Source organism: Malaclemys terrapin, chromosome 8, assembly GCF_027887155.1.
Source record: "Malaclemys terrapin pileata isolate rMalTer1 chromosome 8, rMalTer1.hap1, whole genome shotgun sequence".
Lineage (NCBI taxonomy): Eukaryota > Metazoa > Chordata > Testudines > Emydidae > Malaclemys > Malaclemys terrapin.
Genome location: NC_071512.1, coordinates 72,635,847 through 72,659,606, shown reverse-complemented (window position 1 = coordinate 72,659,606; position 23,760 = coordinate 72,635,847). Strand labels below are relative to the sequence as shown.

Sequence of the window (23,760 nt, the reverse complement as noted above, 5' to 3'; positions counted from 1 at the left end):
GCCATGCTGTGCAGAGCAATGATTCCAGAGTACTTGATAGTCTCGTGGCGTGGCAACGTGTCCTACTACGGAGGACCCAATAAGGCCGCTCTCCCCAAGAACCTAATGCAGCGGATTTCCAATTACCTCCAGGAGAGCTTCCTCGAGATGTCACAGGAGGATTTCTGCTCCATCCCCGGACATATAGACTGCATTTTACTGTAGCTGCTGTAGCAGTGACTAACCAGTAGAGCGGCTTGGGCAGGACAATCATGCAAAACCGGACATTGCTAGATTTTTTTTCAATAGTTGCACTGCCCATGACTGAATCGTTAAGCTAATCAAACTAATCATGAGAAACCCATTTTTTAAATTGTTAATATTCCTGTTCTGTTACAAATAAATGTTTAGATTTTTACAACACTTACTGGCTGATCCTTCCCCAGATTCTGTGTCCGGGGTAACGGCTGGGGAGGGTTGGTAGGGGATCTCTGTAAGGGTGATGAAGAGATCCTGGCTGTCGGGGAAATCAGCGTTGTGAACGCTGTCGACTGCCTCGTCCTCCTCATCTCCTTCCTCATCTTCCCCGTCCGCTAACATGTCCGAGGATCCAGCCGTGGACACTATCCCATCCTCAGAGTCCACGGTCACTGGTGGGGTAGTGGTGGCGGCCGCACCGAGGATGGAATGCAGTGCCTCGTAGAAACGGGATGTCTGGGGATGGGATCCGGAGCGTCCGTTTGCCTCTTTGGTCTTCTGGTAGCCTTGTCTCAGCTCCTTGATTTTCACGCGGCACTGCGTTACATCCCGGCTGTATCCTCTCTCTGCCATGTCTTTAGAGATCTTCTCGTAGATCTTTGCATTCCGTCTTTTGGATCGCAGCTCGGAAAGCACGGACTCATCGCCCCACACAGCGATGAGATCCAAGACTTCCCGATCAGTCCATGCTGGGGCCCTCTTTCTATTCTGAGATTGCACGGCCATCACTGCTGGAGAGCTCTGCATCGTTGCCAGTGCTGCTGAGCTCGCCACGATGTCCAGACAGGAAATGAGATTCAAACTGGCCAGACAGGAAAAGGAATTCAAATTCAAATTTTCCCGGGGCTTTTCCTGTGTGGCAGTTCAGAGCATCCGAGCTCGTACTGCTGTCCAGAGCGTCAACAGACGGGTGCACTGTGGGATAGCTCCCGGAGCTATTAGCGTCGATTTCCATCCACACCTAGCCTAATTCGACATGGCCATGTCGAATTTAGTGCTACTCCCCTCGTCGGGGAGGAGTACAGAAGTCGAATTAAAGAGACCTCTATGTCGAACTAAATACCTTCGCGGTGTGGACGGGTGCAGGGTTAATTCGATGTAACGGCGCTAACTTCGACATAAACGCCTAGTGTAGACCAGGCCTAGGTCATTGGATTATTGTGGTAAAATGTTTTCCATTCTTATTCTTTGGGATTGTCTCAACTAATGTAGTACTACATAATAACATTCAAATACAGCTAGTAGCTGTGATGTTTTTTCCTGTATTATTATTGTGGGTTTTCAATAAATTGAATAGATACAAATAAAAATAAACTTTGTTGTAAGGTTTGGAATTATGCAAACTGCAGTATAAGAAATAAAATGCTAGTTTGAAGAATTTTTTACTGTGTTGATAATGTATATTTAAACAATATACTCTGTACTGTTTTAATAGAGGCACTCACAATATTACTTTCTCATGGGTATTAGTGAGAAATTACAAATGAGATTATCTATATGCATTGTTTTGAAAAATTCTAAAATTGTTCGAATTATATTAACAGTGACATGTGTATGTATATTTACACTTACAGTTAACATTAATGGAAACAAAAGAAATGTTAATAATTGAACCCATCTGTGATGAGACAAGATATGAAAGAAACTTGCTGAGAACTAGTACTTATTTCTGTAGTTATTTCTGTAGTTAACATGAAGTGTTAGCATGAAGTGGTTTTCAATAAATGTGATTTAACAACAATATAAGAGAGTACGTTCCTGATAGCTACAGATAAAAATGAGAATAGCACATACTTATTCTTACTCTCTTTAATACTAGACATTGACTGAATTGGTAGGATTGGAGTCAGTCTCCACCCCCTCTACTAGAATGGAAGGAAGGATGATGATTGTCACGCTGTCTGGAGTGGCTCACGATCATGAGTGCCAACCTCAGGGCAGACCGTCAAGAAGCAGGGCAGAAGCTCCAAAATGGTTGTATATGCTATAATTAGATTTCACCAGTCCAGTAACAAATGTGAACTACTAAAGCACTAAAAAGTCTTATTGTGGTGTCACAAACTGTCCCCTTGGGCATTCTAGTTCATCTTGCCACCCAGGCAAGCTGGACGTAATACTCTACACCAAAGATCACAAAATGTTCAGGTAACTTCCTGTCCCAGGAGACCTATCACTTACCCCAGGTCAATTGGTATCTTAGAGCTCAGACCAAAGACAACACTGTAGCCAAACCTATAGTAAACTATCTAAGGATTTATTAACTAAGAAAAGAATTAGAATTATTACAAAGTTAAAGGTGGCAAGCATACATACAAATGAGTTAGTCTATGGTTTTACAAAGTGATAAGGTTGTAGTGATCTGTCAGCTCTAAATGTCTTTTAGGGCTAACCCAGATTGACCCTGGGGATCTCAGATTCTCTTTCGTAGCTCTGGCCCTGTAAGAGTCGAACAGAAAAAGAGATGAAAAAAATTTCTTGTCAGCTGTTTTTATTTTCTTCTTCCAGAATTCAAGCTTATGGGACAAGCCCTTTTGCACATAGCCTCTTCATGGGTGCAAGGGGATAATTAACAATGTCTTTGTATTGTGATGTTCCACAGTGGCACACTTATTTTTGATAGGCCTTCTTGAGGGGCAGGAGATGATCCCTCCTGCCTGGTTCACAGTTCTATAGTTACAAAGCAAAAACTTAAATGTTACCGCATAGCATGTGATAAAGAAATGATCTGTGACATTAAGGCATGTTGCAACTTATAAGCATTTCATAAGGTCTAAACACTAAACACATTGATATAAGTTCAATACCCTCTTAACCATACTAACACAAAGACCAGGTTCCCAGCAATTACTTTGTCAGTGTTTGGCTGAGGCCTAAAGCCTTGGCACAGGTTGCCACGAGGCCTGCCAGTATCTCAATGATACCACAGAAGCTGTGGTTCCGCTTTCCAAGCAGAAGGGAGAGAACCAGTGTGAAGTTCTAGGGGGCAAATTCAACTCTGAGAGGCCCAGCCAGGCCCAATGTATTGTTAAGAAGAGATGACCCTGGCAGACTTTTTACTCCCTTGGAGTTGTGCTCCAGGCCCTGAGTCCTGCTTTATCGCATGCTTCCTTAACTAGGGAAGATCTTTCTTTCTTCAGGATTGGCAGAAGCAGCATGTTAGGTGTCTTTTACATAGATTAACAGACTGGCATCTCTTCATTTTTTCTCCTGACAGAATTTTCTAGTACCCAGGACCATATACTGCTTTGTGACAACTAATTCATAATACTTACTAAATCTACTGCAACTGCTGCTTTTGTGTTGGTGCCATCTATAGAATATACACATTAACTCTCTGAGTTTTCCCTCATACAGGCCAGTCTGTGTCCTGGGTCCCATTATTGTTACACACACCATACAAGATAGAAAACAAAATAAATAAATACACCACCTAGTTTCAGCATTTTGACCACTTTGCTTTTTAAAGAAATAAGGATTAACAAGTGGGAATAAAGTAAACATACATGTTGCATCTCACTATTACATGGGCATTGGTTGGGAATTTCAACTGAATAAACATTTCTATGAACAAAAATACAGTACCAAGAACAGGAGACAGTGAAATATTTAGAAACTTCATCTAAATATGTTAGATCACAAATTCTGTGTCTATTCAATAAGAGTTGAATATGTGTATTGGAGCCTTATTACCATTTATGATTAACGGCAATACCCCAAGGTGGATTTATTTTAGTGCAAAAGTCTATAAAGCATGTCTATTTAGAGTTAACTTCTAAATTATGGGCCTGCACACAGTGAAGTCAATGAAAATCTTGCTATATACTTTGAAGTAACAAGACCCCAAATAAATACCATACCATTGTACATCTCACATGTTATAGTTGATTATATCTTAACCCCAAACAGATACTTGCTGAATTACATTTATAATTGTTACATGCGTATCAAAAGCTTTGGCACATTTATTAAACAAAAGTTTAAAAGTTTTTAATTGACTCTGAAGGATTTACATTTGTGACAATTAATTAGAAACAAAAGGCCAAATTCTCTTCTCATTTATACTATGCACTTTTACTGGAGCCAATGGAGTTATGTTGGCATAAATAAGAGGAGGACCTGGAACACATTACATGCAGTAGGAAAGTACCACGACCAAACATTTACACAAATTATATTTAAAACACTCACTATTAAGTAATGCCAAAATAGTCTAATCAGTTCAAATAGTGTTGGTTTATATCTCAGGAAACAACAGTTCTATGTACAGCTGCAATAGGATATTGGAATTTCCAAACTGGTGTTCACTTGAATGTGTTTATAATACATATGTATAGGAAATGGGATACTATCTACAAACTTAGCACTTCAAAGAACTCTTCTTGTTGAGCATGCTTCATTAGGGAAGCAATTCACCTATTTCTAAGGCAGTGTCTTATTTTTCCCTTTAATGTAAAGGCTGTTGTATTTATCACAGTACAGAACATTTTTTCATGTTTTTCACGACAGTGTTACAAAAAGTCACTTGCATGTCATATAAGGTCATGGAATGAAGAAGGTAAGTCACTTGCTTAAACATTTGGTTTTGGTGCATTTACAGGACTGTAAGATCCATTTATCTTTGCTTTCCTTGACCTGTAAACCAATATTGCAAGTGCAGGGGTTGCCACTGTTGATAAACAAGAGAGCACAACAATCACAGGAATCACAAAATCTGTTTCTTTCACCATTTCTGCAAAACAAGAGAAAAAAAAGAGGAGACAGAAGAAGTTGATTAAAAACTGTTACAAGTAGATGTATGCACATCACTGTAAAGGCAATGTTACTGTTATGTCATCTTCCTCTCCTCCAGTTTTGAGCATATTGTCTGACCCCTTTGAATTCTTTCACTGGATTCCTCTCTCTTACTGCATCACATTCAAGGTCTTGTCCACATGTACAAGGCCCTCTGTAATTTTGGTACATCTACATCTCTGATCCTATTTCCCCACCCTACCCTCTTTCCAATCTGTTCATCTTTCTGTTGCCATCATCTCCTGACTCCTCCCACACTGGGTTCGCACTTTTTATAATGCAGTTCCCTATGCCCAGTGGTGTCTATCGGACAAAGATTTTCATAGGGGAACTCTAGCTTTCCTGAGCTCCACTTATGCTCACTAATTCAGGGTATTTTAGAACGTGCCCCTCAGTCTATGCTCCATGATATTCTCCCCTGGAGCTCCAAAATGAATGTGAACATGTGCATGATATAGTCTGGGGCACTGAAGCAGCTGTTCCACATGGATCCTGCTCTGAAAGAGCTATCCTCCCATGTTAACAGCTATGAACGGGTGAATTGACTTTATTATGGTTTTAGTTTCTAATTTTTCTGAGTGGAGCAGTGCCCCAGCTGTTGCAATGGGACAGACCCTACTGCCTTCAACTGGAACACGCTCCTGGTTCTCATCTGCATCGCACTCTCCATCCTCCTTCAAATCCCTTCTTCAAACCCACCTCTTCTAGCAATCTGTCTTGCATTCTCTTCTTCAGTAAACACCATCCCTAATCAACTTAATCATTGTTCAGTGTCTTGGGTTTGTTAGTCTTACGTAAGTTCAGGCCTGTTTGGCATAGTACACAATAAAGCATGTTGTAAGCTGGCTGCTCCAGGGAGGACCAGGAGGCATTCTCCCCCAAGCAGACAGAGTGCCTCCAGCAGCTCCCCAGCGCACATCAAGGCGCCCTCAATCTCCTTTTGTGGGGTTCAGGCTTCTTCTCCTTATGTGCCAATCTTGCTCTGCAGACTGGTGCATAGAGGAAGTGGGGCTATGCCTGCCTTCTCCCCACCTCCCTTGAACCACTGTGCCACTTTGGGGTAGCATTGCTAAGAGTATCAGTGCTGTATAGGAAGCTATTACATTATTGATATTCACTAGTGAACTGTTCTGTTATGTTTTTCACCACTAACCATGGTATATCTATGTGTGGGTGAACAGTACACTAGCTGTGCTAACAGCAACCTTTCAATCACTGGAAGATAACAATACAAGTAAGTTCAAAGCAACATATATGCCTACCTACAACAGTTATCTCAATCCCATCAGTGTTATTTCTAGTCTCATTGTTATTTCCAGTCTCATGGTGTATGCCTGTGTCATTTTTGCTGACTGTAGAGGTGTCATTCTGTGATGAGAGGATGGTTGTGTTGCTTGGATGGATCTTTTGCGGGACTGTCTGTGGAGGTGAATTACTATAGGTTGTACTCATAATAGTGATATTTTCCCCTTCATCAACATTGTCTGATGGAGATATTAACTCTGTAGTATTCTGGGGAGGAACTAAAAGGAAAGAAAATGTCGGGTAAGATTTAAATGCAAATGTAGAGACTGACAATCTACAGCAGGCTCTCAGGGCATTAATTCAGTTGAATGATTCACTACAATCTTTTCTTTAAAATTTACTTGATCACTAGCTAAAGGTACTCTCTAGTCTTCACACAGTGCTGCTGGCAGGAAGGATATTTTATTAATTGATGGACATAGCACCCTTCACTTTATACCGAACTTTTTTTCTTTAATTTAAAATGATTATGTATATTCATGAAAGGAGAAAAATAGACAAACATGGCTTCTGAAGTCCTCATTCTACAGAACAGGCACAGCAAAGGCAAAGACAAAGAATCAGAAGCTAAAAGAGAGCATGTTTGCCCAGCCTTCAGACATGTGACCTTTCTCTGAGAAAGTCATTAGGATTCCACAGTTTCAAACCCTGTTTTGCGGGACGCCAGTGTAAGGGACTGTTAAAAGATTTTGGAGAACAATTGTTTTCTGACATCTGGATCCTTCTGGAGAACAGACTTCACTGTTGATCTGTTCCTATTAATTATATATGACAAGACCCTGGGTAACTCACTACATGACACATACAACATTAAAATCCTAGGGAATGACAAAAAATGACCCCAAAACCTAGAGTCTGAAGAAATTGGCTGATATTTTAGACCATGTTTTATGCCTCTAGCAAAAAAACGAACAAACCCCACTTCATTAACATAGAGAACATTATTTTAACTGACCTTTGACATCAAGCATTATGTTTTTAAATTGCTGTCCGAGCTGGTTGCTGGATTCATATTCATACATTCCTGCATCCTCTAGCCGAGCCCCATATATGGTATATCTGCCACTTTCACATACTATGGGTATGTCTACACAGCCCATGGCAGTGAACCTTTCAGCTGGGCTGACAGCCTCAGGCTTGTGGGGGTTGTGCTACCTCTTAAAAATTGCTGTGTGGATATTGTGGCTTGGGCTGGAGCTCAGGCTCTGAAGCCCAACTCTCTCCCTAGAGGTAAGAGCTCAAGCTCCACACCAAGCCACAAGTTAAACATGCTGCCAACACAGCTATTTTTAGTGCGGTAGCTCAAGCCCTGTGAGCCCGAGTCTGTTGCCTCAGCATGGAGGCTTTCTGCAGGCTGCCAGTGGCTGTGTAGATGCACCCGATGGGGATCTAGTGATTCAGAGAGCTTTGCATGAGATAAATTTTACCCTTAATGACTAAGGGCCAGTCTTGACCTCACAGAAGCCAAAGGCAAAATTCTCACAGATTTCAGTCTGAGCAATATTAGCCCTAAAATTTCGAAGCAAGGCTTACAGTGTATCATGTTGTACACACCTTGAACAGTTAAGTCCACAGTTTTCTTCTCTCTTCCAAACTGGTTAACTCCTTCACACTCATAAAGCCCCAAGTCTTCAGCCTTTACGTTATTTATAGTTAAAGTTGCATTTTCAGAAAGAAACTGCGACTCTCCACTGATCGAATGCTTTGTCCAGGAGATCTTTGGAGATGGATTACCATAGCTGGTACATGTCATTGTCACAGCTCCCCCTTCTTTCACTGTGGTGGAGGGGGTGACAGAGACCGTCGTATTTCTTGGTCCATCTAAAACAAAGGATCCATTTTTAGTTATTAATAACAAGAGCAAAGAGAGGGTTCTTTATTAGGTGCTAGATTGTCAGCCCTGGACACTGAAATCCTCTATTTATCCTCAAATCAAATACAGCACAGATAGCTTTTGAGCTTCAGTGCAAGCCCTCCTTAGCCAATATGCCTCAGTCCTGACCAAGAGGGTCTGTTTATATGGATGGGAGGGCAGTACAGTCTCAATCCCCACTCAGTCCATGACCTGAGATTGCCATCACTCTGAGGGCTAAATGGGGACTAGCCCTTATGCACTGCACATTGGGACAACTCCCCTCTCCTTTTGTACAGCCCCTATAAGGGCCACTCATTCACAGCCCCTGTGCTCAGGGGACTGCAGAAGATGTGACTTACGATAGATTATGATATATTTGATTTGTGCCTGCAAAGAGGTGGCAGACTCCCTATACTGTCACATTTCTGCCTGCAGTCAATTGTAAGTACCAAACTGGGCCCTGATCCTACAATGAGTTCCTTGGGTGCGCAAGGATCTGTCCAGAGGATGCTCATTACAGGATTGGGGCCTTGGAGGCTAGGATGACACCCCTTTGGAATTTTGACCATGAATTCTACTGTATATTTGTTTTTGTGACGTTGCTGTCCAAATGTAGTTAAACTGTATTCATTATAGGGATAACTTTATTGTATACACCTCCCATCAGACATGTGAATCACATTATGAAATTTCCTAATAGTGCTGTATAGGGTTGAAAAAGAATTAATAAATAATGGTGAAGCAAAGGACTCTGACTTGTCATTGTCTGATTGCTTTGATTGATGCAATGCACCTAGGTGTCTTGGCAACAATCTTATATTTTAAATAAACAAATAAATATTATAGGGAATGATCCTGCAGTTCTTTTTCAGAGACTGAATCTGAAGTTGAGTTTTGCCAAAGGCAGGACCTACAGGACTGGGCCTGTCATAAGGAGAATTTAATTAAAAGGCACAGGGACAGGTGAAAAGATTGATTTTCAGGTGAGATTTCAAAGAGGTAGTGAATGAAGCAGACAATAGATGACATTTATAATTTATCATATTTTAAGCTTTACTGGAGGAAATGGTCTTTAAAAGAAATTCATAGATTTCAAAGACAACGTTTGACACAAATGGTTATTCTTCACATGAAGGGATTACAAGACTGTGCCCAGAGATGATACGACCTAAGGGTCATGTCCTATCCTTGATCTTTTTGCACTACAGTCACTGACATCAGTGTGAGATCCAGTGTGGATCAGGAGTACTTTTTTATATCCCTAACTTTGTAGCCCTGGTCCATGAATCCTAATGTAAAATTTAACCCCTAATATAAATATACTTACAGTTTACACTCAATCTCTGTGAAGTCTGTCTTTTCTTGGGTTCAAATTCCATTTCATCAATTGGTAATTCAGCCACACAAGTAATCGCTTTCCCAATGTCTTCAAAGGTGGGGATAAAAGTCAATGGCAGACTTTTTGTCTCTGTGGTTACGGTGCTTCCTTCCCCAAAAAATTCTTTCATGCCAAGAACAGATCCATCTTTCTTCAGCTGCATTGTCAAACGCTCAGAAGGATACACTTTGGGAACCATACAGGTGATATTGGCTTTTTCCCCAACATTCAGGGGTGTGCTGATCTCAATGACTGGATCACTGGGAAAAGCTAAAAGAACAATACCAGTTACTTTTTACTAGAGAAAAGCCAAAGAGACTACCATTGAAACTAGAGCCAGAATTGAAAGTCCCTCAAGTTCACATGTGTTCATGACTTGGCTTTTGATTAAGTCCACTACAGTCATGAAATATGGGTCCATATTTTGGGGTTTTGACCCTCCAGATTCTTTTCACACACACACTCAAAGTTTGGGGTTTTTGGATCTGGGGTTGGATCCATCTTTCTTTTTAATACATGTCCATGTTAAAAACAGTGTGGCATTTTATGAAAGATAGAAAAACACTGATCTTTTTTAATTGATAGAATTAGAAAATAACAGCTACCATATATATATATATTTCTAAATTAGTGACAGACAACAATGTTACTGTTCTTAGAAATAACTGGAATAAAAAGGCAGCATGTGCTGTATCTCCATTTAGAAGGCCCAGCATCTTTTAATTTTAATTATTACCCACAGCAGCTATTGAATGTGGCTCCCAAATAACTGCAGCTACCATTAAATATAAAGACCTTCCTATGCCAAGCCAAAATATTAAGGTATATGGGACTGATTTGTTCCCAACGAACTCAATGACAAAACTGCCATTGATTTCAGTGGTGTAGAAAATATGTCTTGTATCTGCAGCTAATATACTGGCAGGCAGAGTGAATTTACAACATCCCTGTAATATGAGCCAACTCCTGCTCACTTCACCAGAGTAGGCCTGTTGGAGTTAATGGAACAATTTGCATCAGTAAAGTGGGCAGGATTTGGTCCTAAGGCCAGATCCAATACTCACTGATATCAACAGAAAGACTTCCATTGACTTCACTGGGCTTTGGATCAGGCCCTTAATACTCAAATTTTCCCCAAACATTTCCACCCAGAGCATATTTTTTTCAGCTTTTTGAACACTTCAAGGGGACTGTCTTCTGGCTTTCATATACTTTGAGGAAAAGACCAAGAGCAAATAAAACCAGAAAGATTAAATTCACTCTAGATAGCCTAGTTCAAGATGCCTAATAAGAAATCCCTGCACCAATCTATGACCCCTACCAGGAAATATATGTTTAAACCATATCAGAATTGTTGTGCTAGGGATATAATTGACCCTCCACTGTAGGAATGATTAATCACATTTATTTTGAATGAGCATTGCACCAATGTCATATATAAAGGGAATAAATCACTTACAGTAAACATCAACCCTGATGCTTCTTTCTTCTTTCTGACTGCCACAACATGCACTGCAGAGATACTCATGCTCATTCTCAATGCCAACAGGATCCATGGTCAAGATGGAGCTGCTCCCCATGTTGGTCACTGACCCACCTAGGGGGTTGTCCATCTGGGTTCTCCAAGAGAAACTTGGGGATTCACAGCCAGTAGTACTACAGGTCAACTCAAGTTTATCTCCAATCTGAGCAGGAACGTTGTAGTCAGGTGTAATCTTAATGTCAAAAGCTTTAGCTGAAAAAGGGAGAAAAATGCAAACTCAGCAGCATTCATTGCTCATGTTCTCCTTTGCACTGGCAATCTAGTATGGTATATGAGATTATTAAAGCCTGCCTCTTGTTTTACTATTTTTAAACTAATAGTTGCATAGGGCAAGTTAAACTATTAATAATTAGCACTTAAATAGTACTTTCCATCTCCAAAATACTCTACACACATTAACTAATCAACTGATGAACAATGTAAATCCATTGAAGTCAATGGAGCTACACGACTTTACACCAGCTGGGATCTGTCTCTAATATTTTGCAGCAGACTAATAGGTAAATACGTTACCAAGGAAGGTTATAGAATCACCTTCACTGCAGATATACCTGACTAATACTATACTTGACTGATATCTATCAGGGATGCTTCAGGGATAATAAAATCAAACCTACAGTGATGGGCTAGAGATCTCTTCTAACTGAAACAATTCTATGATTCTATAGTGCAATACATTTTTTAGCAAACTAAATTACAAAATGACTGCATTACTACAGAGTAGTCAGTGCTGAATAAAATGTTTCTTGCTAGTTAAACAGAACATCTTAACTGAGCTTAACGAATTTTTATTTACTGAAATGCAAAATCAGTTTCCATAAAGAGAAATGATTCTAAAATAAAGGAAAATTCAAATTAATTACAATTGATTAAGTAACAAAACAAAAACTCACAAGTCACAAACCCCAGTAAAAGCACTGTCACTGATGAAATTATTCTTCCCATTTGTGTAAATTTTTGCAATTGATATATTATGAAAAGAAAGCTAGCTCCAAACCCTGGATCTCTGTTCTCTCTGAAGAAACACGGTGTGAGTCTGCAGCTCTGAAAATGACAGAACAGTTACTCGGCTCTTTATAACAATTCTGGTTGGGGTGGAGTGACGGAAATCTCTAGATGGGGATACCCACAGCAGTTAGGAAAAATCCCCCTGTAGGCTGTGTAGATGGTTTCAGCGCCCTCTACTGCTTTCAGATACAGGATTACAATGTTTATTTTTCAAACTAATTCCAAAACTGAACTAGCAAAATAAATATACCAGAGATGGAGAATATCAAGAACACTTCAGATGAGAAAAATCTTTTTAAGCCCAGGATAAAATTATTTTAGCATTGTTATTGCATATCACAGGTATAAGGAGCAAAATAAGGACCTGATCGTACAGATCGTCAGTCATGTGAAAGAAGCTATTCATGTGAGCAGTTCCACTGAAGTCAATGGAACTATTCACCTAGTTAAAGTTACTCTCATGCATACTTTTTGCATGATTGGGTTTTATGGGGACACAAACACTTGAGTAATTTTACTCAAGTGAGTTGTCCCTTTGAAATCAGTGGGACATCTTGCATGAATAAAGCTACCCAAATGCCTGTGGTTTTGAGGATTGAGCCATAAAAATAAGGAAACACTGATCTAAGTCAGGTAATGTAGGACTAGAAATGAGCTCAAATCAAAATCCTGGATCCTAACACCCCGGATCCAGAGCCAGTCTTTGAGGCTCAGGCCAATCACCTACAGCTGAATAGATTGAGTGCTGGACTGAGTCTGCTGGTTCCAGTAGGGCAACTGAACAGATTCATTATTTTTAATGGCAGCTAAAGGGCAATTGCCCCTAAAATGGCTCTTTTTTTCTGGGACACCACTGATTGGTTTTCCTCTAGATTGTCAATCTATTTCTGCAGTCATACCTTGTCCTATTTAAATAACGGAATCAAAACAGCTGAAAACTTGCAGGTTGTTAAACTGTAGGTGGATTTAAAAAAAGTTGTCTTTTTTCTTTTAAAAGAAGCAATTTAAACGGACATCTTCCAGCTTTCATGCCCTTACTCAGTAATAGGGAAAGCGTGAACATGTTATCTGAAGGAATAAACACAATGTTCCTATTTTAAGTGGTTTTGTTCCAGGGGTTATATGAAGCCCATCTTGAGCAAAGGATATTTTTGGAGACAAGTGCTGGCTGGTAGGAAGATGTCATTAAAAACAAAGTGAAAGCAGATTTTCTGTTCCCAGTTTAAACTGGGAAAATGCCACTAATGCAAAAAATTGAGAAGCAGAATTTGCAGAATATAAAGCAGACATTGCTTACTAATTTTTGTGTTCAGTTTTTTATTCAGAGGGCATTGCCAAATACAAGTGGCAAGAAATCCAGGACAAAAACATAAAACATGCTTTAAAAATGTCTATGATTAATTAATTAAACTTGGTATGTGATCATTTAACTGATAAGCTAATTGCTGTAAAATGTGGCTGTTATGTATTGCTTATTTCATCTCTGGTCCTGATGCAGGTATCAAGTAATAATCTGCATAAAATAAATGAGAAAATATAGAAAAAATAAACACAAATCCATAAGCCCCAAATATAAATAACTTTGAGCAAAGGCAGGTACAACACCGAAGTCCAACTTTTTGAGTCATGTAGGTCATGAGGTTAACACATTATTCATTGGAGTTAATAATGGTTTCATTTTACCCCATTCAGGTGAGAGCAGTAGCAGCAGATACAAGGAATACTTCTCATGTAATGTGCTCCTCCTGGTCCCTAGAGACCATGGCTTTAGCAGGAACCATTTTTCCCGGTTCCTGACTGCAGTTGCCCTGGGAATCCCCCCTAAAGGGAGATTTTACTGCACAAGTTAATATGCTCCCTGAAACGCTAAAATGACTGTACATTGTAATAAATGCATAAATCCCAGTGAGAATCTCAATACCATGTCCAATAAGAGGCAACAGAGACTATGTTTATAAAGATCACAGATAATAAACACACCAACACAAAAGGAGTGTAATAACCGGTAGGAAGCAAAAATTAGCTCCAAAGAGAAAATGGACATCTAGGTCAGAAAGGTGAAGGAAACCGGAAATATAGGAGAGTTAAAAGAGACAACCCAGTCCACTAATTACCAAGAGAACCCTGGAAGAAGGAGACACCTGAGCTCAGAATCCCTAACCTGAAATGAAGACCATGGAGTTTGTCATTGTCATGGTGGACAAAAAAGAAAAATCCTCTCAGGAAATGGGAAGAGAAAAGGTTATGGAGTAGAGTCCTTACATGCTTGAAAACCCTCAAATCACAGAGCACAGAACGTGTGCAGTGTACAGACTGGGTAACAGTGCTTCGACTCAACATAAAAAAAAAAAAAGATTTTTGAAGGGGAAGTAAAAGTCCCCTTTGTAGTAAAATTGCTGGTACATGCTTTGTCATCACTACAGAGGAGAGAGCTCATACATACGGTGATTCCGAAGTCTGGACTGTTCAGATACTTCTAATGTAGATTTCCATGAAGAGCGTGTCCTCAGTCCCCAGGAATCAGACAGCATAAAAGTGGTAGGGCATGTTGGCACCCTGAAGGCATTGCAAAGGAAAGCTACAAATGCTTTTTTTCATCAAATAACATGGAATGGGAAATGTCAGCCTGATCCAACTGCCATTAAACTCAGTGGGACACTTTTGATTGACTTTGAAGGGAGCTGGATCAGGCCCTGAGCTGGTATGCCAGGCCCCGAGCCAACTAGACATCAGCCATATATTTAGCAGAGACAGCAAAGGTAACTGTACTGATATCTGGACAAATATGTTGCTGGTATCAGAGCAGTACCCATTTTACATATTGTTAGAGGAAGTGCAAGACTCACCAGAGGCAGTGGTTCCTCAATACGGGAAGATAATAAATAAATAATAATAAATTAATGGAGATATCCCATCTCCTAGAACTGGAAGGGACCTTGAAAGGTCAGTGGGTCCAGCCCCCTGCCTTCACTAGCAGAACTAAATACTGATTTTTGCCCCAGATCCCTAAGTGGCCCCCTCAAGAATTGAACTCATAACCCTGGGTTTAGCAGGCCAATGCTCAAACCACTGAGCTATCCCTCCCCCTGTAATAACTGATCCTGACACTCAGCTGACTTCCATATGAGTCTTTCTGGTTCCTATTTTAAAAAGAAAAGGTACTTTATTGCTGCAACTGCCATCCCCTGCACTGTGCCTGCCACGGGCACACCAAGTCACGGGAGCACCACTTTTGCTTGGTGCAGAACTGGATCTCTATGGAAGCAGATAGAGAACAGCTGACAGGTTTTAGGCGTTAAACTCAAAGGTTCGGATCCCACATGTCATTTGAATTAAAATCTGGTGTGAGATAAAAAAGAAAAGGGGCATCACAATGAGGATGAACACCACAGAAAACACTGGCAGGAATTCTGACATGGAAGGCAGAGTGTAATGAGACTAGAGATAATCTAGGCATGGCGCAATATCTCAATGAATATTTTGCATCGGTGTTTAATGAGGCCAATGAAGGTATTAGGGATACTAGCACCGTTACAGAGGGGCATACAGGATGGGGGATTACCGCATCCGAGGTAGAAACAAAACTTGAACGCCTTAATGGGACTAAGTCGGGAGGACCGGACGATCTTCATCCGAGAATATTGAAGGAATTGGCACGGGAAATAGCAGGCCCATTAGCGATTATATTTAATGAATCTGTAAACTCGGGGGTGGTCCCGTTAGACTGGAGAATAGCCAACGTGGTTCCTATTTTCAAGAAAGGGAAAAAAAGTGATCCGGGTAACTACAGGCCTGTTAGTTTAACATCTGTAGTGTGCAAGGTGCTGGAGAAGATTCTGAAAGAGAAACTAGTTGAGGACCTTGAGGTTAATGGTAATTGCGATAAATTACAGCATGGTTTTACGAAGGACAGATCGTGCCAAACGAATCTGATCTCCTTCTTTGAGAAAGTAACGGACTTATTAGATAAGGGAAATGCGGTGGACCTAATATACCTGGATTTCAGTAAAGCGTTTGATACTGTACCCCATGAGGAATTATTGGTTAAACTGGAAAACATGGGGATCGATATGAAAATCCAGAGGTGGATAAGGAATTGGTTAATGGGGAGAATGCAGCGGGTCGTATTAAAGGGTGAATTGTCGGGTTGGAGGGAGGTTACTAGTGGAGTGCCTCAAGGTTCGGTTTTGGGACCCATTTTATTTAATCTATTTATAACTGACCTCGGAACCGATTGCAAGAGTGGGCTGATAAAGTTTGTGGATGATACGAAGGTGGGAGGAGTTGCAAATTCGGAGGAGGATAGGGATATTCTGCAGGGAGACTTGAATGAGCTTGTAAATTGGAGTATCAGAAATAGGATGAAATTTAATAGTGAAAAGTGTAAGGTGATGCACTTGGGGATGACTAATAACAATTTTAGTTACAAGATGGGGACGCATTGGTTAGAAGTAATGGAAGAGGAGAAGGACCTAGGGGTCCTTGTGGACCGCAGGATGACTATGAGTAGACAATGTGACGTGGCGGTGAAAAAAGCCAATGCGGTCTTGGGATGTAATAGGAGAGGTATATCTAGTAGGGATAAGGAGGTCCTGCTTCCGTTGTATAAGGCGCTGGTGAGACCTCATTTGGAGTACTGTGTGCAGTTCTGGTCTCCCATGTTTAAAAAAGATGAACTCAAACTGGAACGGGTGCAGAGAAGGGCGACTAAGATGATCAGAGGAATGGAAAACCTGTCGTATGAAAAGAGATTAGAGGAGCTTGGGTTGTTTAGTCTGACAAAGCGAAGGCTGAGGGGGGATATGATTGCTATCTTTAAATATATCAGAGGGGTAAATACAAGGGAGGGAGAGGAATTATTCCAGCTTAGTACTAATGTGGACACGAGAACAAATGGATATAAACTGGCCGTGGGGAAGTTCAGGCTTGAAATTAGACGAAGGTTTCTGACCGTCAGAGGGGTGAAATATTGGAACGGCCTTCCGAAGGAAACGGTGGGGGCGACGGACCTGTCTGGTTTTAAGATTAAGTTAGATAAGTTTATGGAGGGAATGGTTTAATGGTAAAACATAGTAGCCAAGGAAAACCAAGCAATGGTACGTAAATAGCATAATGGCCAACAAGGGTCAGGCTAGAGACTCTTGCCTACATGCTCGGGGTATTACTGATCGCCATATTTGGGGTCGGGAAGGAATTTTCCTCCAGGGTAGATTGGCTCAGCCTCTGGAGGTTTTTCGCCTTCCTCCGCAGCATGGGGCAGGGATCACTAGCAGGAGGGTCTCAGCCGATTGAAGTCACTAAAACACAGGATTGGGGACTTCAACGGCAGAGTCCAGGGAAGGGTCTTGCGGCCTGCAGCATGCAGGGGGTCAGACCAGATGATCATAATGGTCCCTTCTGACCTTAAAGTCTATGAGTCTATGAGTCTATGAGTCATTACTGCTAAGTGTTATAGGAGTACAATATAAAAGAGATGTCTGCATATATGTGATTAATTAAGAGATAAAAGGGCCAGTAGATACTGCTCAAGTATATGCAGCATTGTTCCTGGGTAGGACCACTAAAACTTGTTGTGCACTGCAGATGGCTTCTTTGTGTGCAACTCTTTACATTTTTGTGTGCAGCTCTTAACACTGTGTCAAAAAACAGAGTTCGCCTTGTGTCTGGGCCCATGACTAGAGATATCACGCAGGATGGCCAGTTGAGAAATATGCTAAATCTAAAAGTTCTAAGCAATTTTGGAATGAAAGTTATAGCAGTAGCAGGAGGCCAGGAAAATGCAGGAAGGTTGTGGCACTGCAAAGAGAGCCGGAGAAGCAACTTAATCTGAAAATATTTTCAACAGCCTGTTGCAAATCTGAGGAGTATCAACATGGCACATGATTTCAGTTCTTCACATCAATTTGCTGGATGTTTCCCCCGCAATTCTCTTGCTAGCAAGCTGCATGGACAAAAGACTGAAAGAGTTAAAATCCAGGATTGATGTGTCTTTCCACTATTTCCAATAATTGAAATTCGCTTTACTCAAGGCTTGGAGGGGAATCCCAGATGGTTGGTGTGACTAGGAAAGGTGTTCACTTACAGAGTACATAGTACAAGTACATGGGCATTTTATCTTTGATCTGAAAACAGGACATAAAGCTGCTTTTCAGGAAACTGACTTGACATTTTTTTGGCATGTGAAGAGAAGGAAAGGGAAGCTGCTTCTGAAGTAAAGATTCAGCATTAGCTTTAGTTCATGCTCCTATAACTTTGCTGAACAGCTACCTGATGGAGTTCAAGAGGCCAATTTGCTGAAGACATAAAAAAATAATCACAGGATACAGATTTATTTGATCAAATATTCTTGTAATCTGCATGTAAAGGAGAGTAGTCTATTAATTGGCCATCATAACTAAAGGCTCAAATCCTATTGGACAGGGACCATGGAATTATATGGCACTCCCCATGTTAACAACTCTCATTTTATCATAACTTTCATGACATTTCATGTTTTATTTAAGCCCCAGCATCTAGAGTCAAGTGATTAGGTGAGAATCTCAGATTTTTTAAAAATAGGTTTCTATTTTTCTATTTTTGCATCCTTCATAGCTGTGGAGAAATGCTTGAAAATGTGACCCACTCGCACCCTGACAGCTCACAAGCCAGAAGGCAAAGAAAAAGAACCCAACATTCATTTTTATTTTTGTGAGGCTGATTCATGATTTTTGAAAGTTTGGAGTTGGCAATACTGCACTCCCCATTCTCTTGCAGGTCCTCTCCCTGTTCCTCCCCCATCCAGTTCAATCAATTCAGTACCGATGGCCTACTGGCTTAATGTAACATTAAATCCAACGTATTTTACTTACTCCCCATATTTTCAGTGCGCTGCAGAGCTTTGTATTATAACCCATTGTTGTCTTGTGGAAGATTTCAGGGGAAACATGGAGGGTTTGATTAGGGGGTAGGGGAAAGTTGAGACTGCAGCACCTAATAAAGCCTGGGAGGTGGTTTTGTGTTTCCGTGTTCAAGTGACAGATGAGATTTTTAGTACTAGAGAGGGGATTAATCTCTCTCTCTCTCCCTCCCTCCCCCACCTTTTTCCAGGGGGATAGAAGTGACTTCAAATATGAGAGATGTGAATTGAGTTTTAATTTCTTATTTTCCCTCCAGCAGCCCGTGACAGCAACTAACTGCTCTGCTGCACCCCACCCGAGCCCCCTGTTTCTATATCCACCAACAAGGGATATAGGATATTTCTGCTTGATCTTTCTGCTAAAAATGCCCAGCATTGAAATAGTTAACTGTATTAACACATACAGCTCCATTCCAGCAAAGCACTTAAGCATAGACATAACTTTAAGTACCTGCACTGTTTCACTGACTTAATCCATTGGTGCTTCCAGGGCCGGCTCTGGCTTTTTGGCCGCCCCAAGCAAAAAAAAAAAAAACTGCGGAGCGGCCGGAGCACGGGTGCAGGGGGACCGGCTTGGGGGGGGGGGTTAAGGGGAGGGAACGGGCGGGAGAGAGAGAGAAGGGGGCGGCCAGGGCTACAGCAGGGGCGCTGCCACGTGGCCCCTCCCGCTGCGCCGCCTCCTGCCGCCTGCCGCGGGGGCTCCGCTCTGGTCGGCGGGGAGGGAAGGAAGAGGACTGCCCTGCAGGGTGCTCTGGTTCTCCACGCCGCCGCCCCCTACAGGGCGGCCGGAGCAGAACAAAATAAATAAAAAAAAAAAAGCGGCCGTGCCGCCCTAGGATTGGGCAGAATGCCGCCTCCAACAATCTGCAGCCCCAAGCACCAGCTTGCTCAGCTGGTGCCTGGAGCCAGCCCTGGGTGCTTCTACCCCACCGACCGCTCGCCTCCACTGTACCTATGCTATTTTCCCTGACTCATCGTCATGGGCCGGTGCCTGGCTCCACTCCCAGACCCTGATACTGCCCTCTGTATGGTTCCAGGAAGGGGAAATGTGGTACACTGCTGCTGAGTCAACTAGTCCCCTTTCACCTCACATTTTTGCTGAGATCCACATATAGATCTAATTAAGGATAATTAGATCATGTGGGCAACCTTAACTCTGTTCCTATGTACACAGGCAGGGCCCATGCATTGATGTGGAATCCACCCCTTATTGCAGAATTGTATTCCAGGTTGTAAGCTATCATCTATTTAAAAAATTCTGAGTCAGTTTTTCAGGCCTATTTCACTCCCTTTGCTCCCCATGGAAATTCTGAGATGTGTGGAAGTGACATAGCTGGCTCGTACATCATCCTCACCACAAAACATAGTTGCTTCACTTTCCATTCCTACCAGTTTAACAAAAAAATTTCTGAAGGCATCCAGGAAAAGGGACTCTCAAAAGGAAAATAAATGTTAGGCATTTTCACACTTGACAAAATAGATAATTTTTAATTAGGTTTTGTTCAGAGACACTGTTTATTTGATTAAAAAAATCCTGACATTTATATACAAAATAAATAAGCCCTCTTGTCACCCCCAAAAAATTCCCTGATCTCCATCCTAACGTATTGTTGTTCACAGAGAGTGCAGGCTGTGGAAATTCCAAGTTTTAAGTTTTAAAGTGAGAAAGCAATGACTTTCATTAACAAAGCCCTATCTAAAATGAACTTCTGGTGCATATCCTGTTTTTAAACCCACATTGCCAGGAAAAATACAATCGAAATTAAAAGACAATTTAAAAAAGAAATTTTATCAAATTGGACAGATTAAATTCCACTTTCTTTAATGGTGCAATACAAAGGGTTTGGTTTGTTTTTTTAAATCACAAATATTTCAAGGCTTCAAAAATGGGGGTAACTGCGGACAAATGTACTTAGCAAGCATGTGTGTGTAAATTCCCAGTGCACACACAAGTCTGTCTTGATTTCTATAGCAACTGCATGTAGTGGTATTGTACATGCTACTGTATCATTTCCAATGGCTTATCTTTAAAATTGGTTTCATAATAGACAAAAACTTGTATGAAGAAATTGATACGGAAAATATTGCAAAATTTGCCAGATAAATTCTTAGAAAAACTAGATTTTTTAGGCTGGGCTAGAAGCAAAGCCCTGTATTGAAACACTCCCTAAATACTGTAAAATCTGACACCCCAGATTCAGACCTAAATTTTGCAAGTGGTCCCTGTCTTTATAAAGGTCTAAATCCAAACACTGCTAAACTTTTAAATTTTGCAGCTTGAGCCTAGCTCTACATCTACATTTTTGTTTGTGAGCCAAATGTATTCAGACATATCAAAGGCACTTGTCCTCACTGAAGACAACCGTAATTGAACCCCCCTGGAATTATAAATTAAGAGACAACACTTGTTTTAAATTACGTTTTTTGTTTTCATTCATATATCTATTGGATTTTGTTCTGGGTTCACTGGACTTTGGCCTGGGGCAGACTGCACGCTCAGAACATGTGCAAGAACAAAAATAATACAAGTTGAAAACATTTAACAACGAATTATGAACAAGCTGCTTACCTCCTAGAGTGCCAGCACCCACACATGGCAGTTCTCACTGAAGTAGATCCCTAGAGTACAATGCTGGCTCAATGGAGGTCAGTAGGACTTTTGTCATTGATTTCAGTGTAGCCAGGATTTCACCCCGGTCTTCAGAACTAGATTCAGTCAAATAGAAGGTGCAGGGGAGCTTTGTGACCAACTTCTGCTATCGCTCACCTGCGACTGTGCAAGGGCTCTGCGTTCCAAGAAACATGTGGATCCACAAACATGACAAAGGCAATTGTTGAGATCAGCCATTGTAACAAACCATTGGTGTAACATTACAAGTAAAACATCATAGAATAGAAATAGGTGCAAAAAATTCCTGTGTTGGCCCTCCCAGCTACACTGTAGTTTACTACCTAAATATAGTTTGGATTTATGAAAACCAAACAACATAGAAAATACCAGACTACATAAGTATCCTACCAACTATGTACCAGACACGATGTTCTTCATTTTCTTATAATGCCCCCGCAGAGGAGTCACATATATGCCAATAAGCACAGGGAGATGGAATGGTTAGCCCTGTGTAAGTTCAGAAACTTTAAGATGGTTTAGCCCTATGTAAGTTCAGGAACTCCTAACTGATGAAAACTGAGGGGTGGCTCACTCCCCTCATTTTCTTCCCCCACCTGCCAATGAGCTAAATAGGATTATTCTTTGACCTGATAAGCACTTACTTTTTTTTCTCAAGGGAATGAGTTGGAGACCCTGTTCCAGGAAAAACCCACCCCAACTAGAAAAAGAAAATAAACAGATTTGTTTTTGTCTCTCCCAAGCCACTCCAAAGGACCAAACACCAAAGAAATGTCGCCATTGCAATTGGTAGGGCATTATGTTACTATCTGAGTCACAAAATACAACAATTTTAAAAGCCAGATGCTAGTCTGTGACCATTGTGGCGCTTTTTCTGCATGATCATCATGGTATTACAGTAGATTTAAAATCAACAAAATACCATATTTTAATCTAGTCTAAATGTCTATGCATTTTTCAGCAAGAAGCATCATCCCAGCACCTTGCTCTGTTAGCACTTGAGTAGCAAGAACATGCTAATGTATGAGTAGCTAATAGCCTGATAAGAATGGTAGGCATAGCCAAGTTAATGGAGACATGAATTCTTGGGATTTATTCTCCCCTTCAAGAGAATTATTTGGCCAGGCTTCAAAGCCAAGTCCTTGTTGCTAGAGATAGACAGCCAAGCAAGAATGACTTTCATGGCAGTGTCACCCTCTATCAGAGGCCATGGTACTTTTTAAGCGATAAGAAAGGTAACGTGAGAATTGTGATGCATGTATGAAATTGCTGTCAGGCACAGTTAGGCTTTGTACTGAATTAACTCAAAAAGAGTGTCTGACTTTTAAAATCACCACGTTTCTTAGCAAAGGAAGTTTCTCAAAATGCTTTTGTAACATTAATTCTTAAAGAACAGATTGGTCTGAAGATCCAATTAGTGGGATAAATTCTGCTTCCACGGCACCCTGGAAAAGCCCAAGTAATTCTACTGACATCAACAGGAATACTCTGGATGTGTACCAATTTAAATGTTGACAGGATTTGTTCTGTTCCTTAGGGGGGACATCTTAAATGGTAACACCTGAGACTTAGCCTCCAAATACAGTTAAGCTTTATTGCAACACATCTTAACCTGATCTTGCAACCACACTTCTCTAAATGTTCTTTGTGCATTTAACATCTCATATGGTATGATGACTTAATATCCCTAAGGCCAGGTGTCCATTTCAAGTTCCAGTTGGCAGCCTGTTTTAATATTCATGAGCGAATTCATCTAGTTCACTGCTTAGATTTCACCCAAATTATCCTGGCTCCTCAGATGCCTATTGTACTTCAATGATTACAACAAATATATATCAGAATGAAGATGAATTCTTTTCACTTATTTATAATTACATTTATATCTAACATTTGATTTTGTGTTCCTATAGAAACCCTCAACAGAGTTAGATTTTTGGTAGGTCTTAGAATTACCTGATCTGCTGTTCCCTCCAGTACTATTGGGAATCGCAATTCCTGTACTATGTTTCCAGGTTGCAACTGATTACTTGGATTTCCTTCAGCACTCCAGGTGTGGCTTGTTCTGTGAATGTGTGAAATTCGGAGAAGCAAAGAGGTGAGCATTTCATCTTAGTTGCTT

The 23,760-nt window shown here is 40.9% G+C and overlaps 1 protein-coding gene across 1 annotated transcript; it reads right to left on the bottom strand.

Moving 5' to 3' along the window:
• Positions 1–2,470: 2,470 nt before the first annotated feature.
• LOC128842303 (vascular cell adhesion protein 1-like) lies at positions 2,471–12,138 on the bottom strand. The gene is made up of 5 exons (XM_054038206.1): positions 12,003–12,138; positions 11,026–11,301; positions 9,516–9,836; positions 7,888–8,154; positions 2,471–4,966 (listed from the first exon to the last, which is right to left on the bottom strand). Exons 1-5 carry the CDS (start codon positions 12,052–12,054, stop codon positions 4,806–4,808), a joined length of 1,077 nt encoding a protein of 358 aa, XP_053894181.1. The 5' UTR covers positions 12,055–12,138; the 3' UTR covers positions 2,471–4,805.
• Positions 12,139–23,760: the final 11,622 nt, after the last annotated feature.

Coding starts and splice junctions, on each gene's coding strand:
- LOC128842303 (XM_054038206.1), bottom strand. CDS start 12,054: ATGGGAAGAATAATTTCATCAGTGACAGTGCTTTTACTGGGGTTTGTG. Junction 9,837..11,025: donor CATCAGGGTTGATGTTTACT/GTAAGTGATTTA, acceptor TTGTTCTTTTAG/CTTTTCCCAGTGATCCAGTC. Junction 4,967..7,887: donor TGTGGACTTAACTGTTCAAG/GTGTGTACAACA, acceptor CTTGTTTTGCAG/AAATGGTGAAAGAAACAGAT.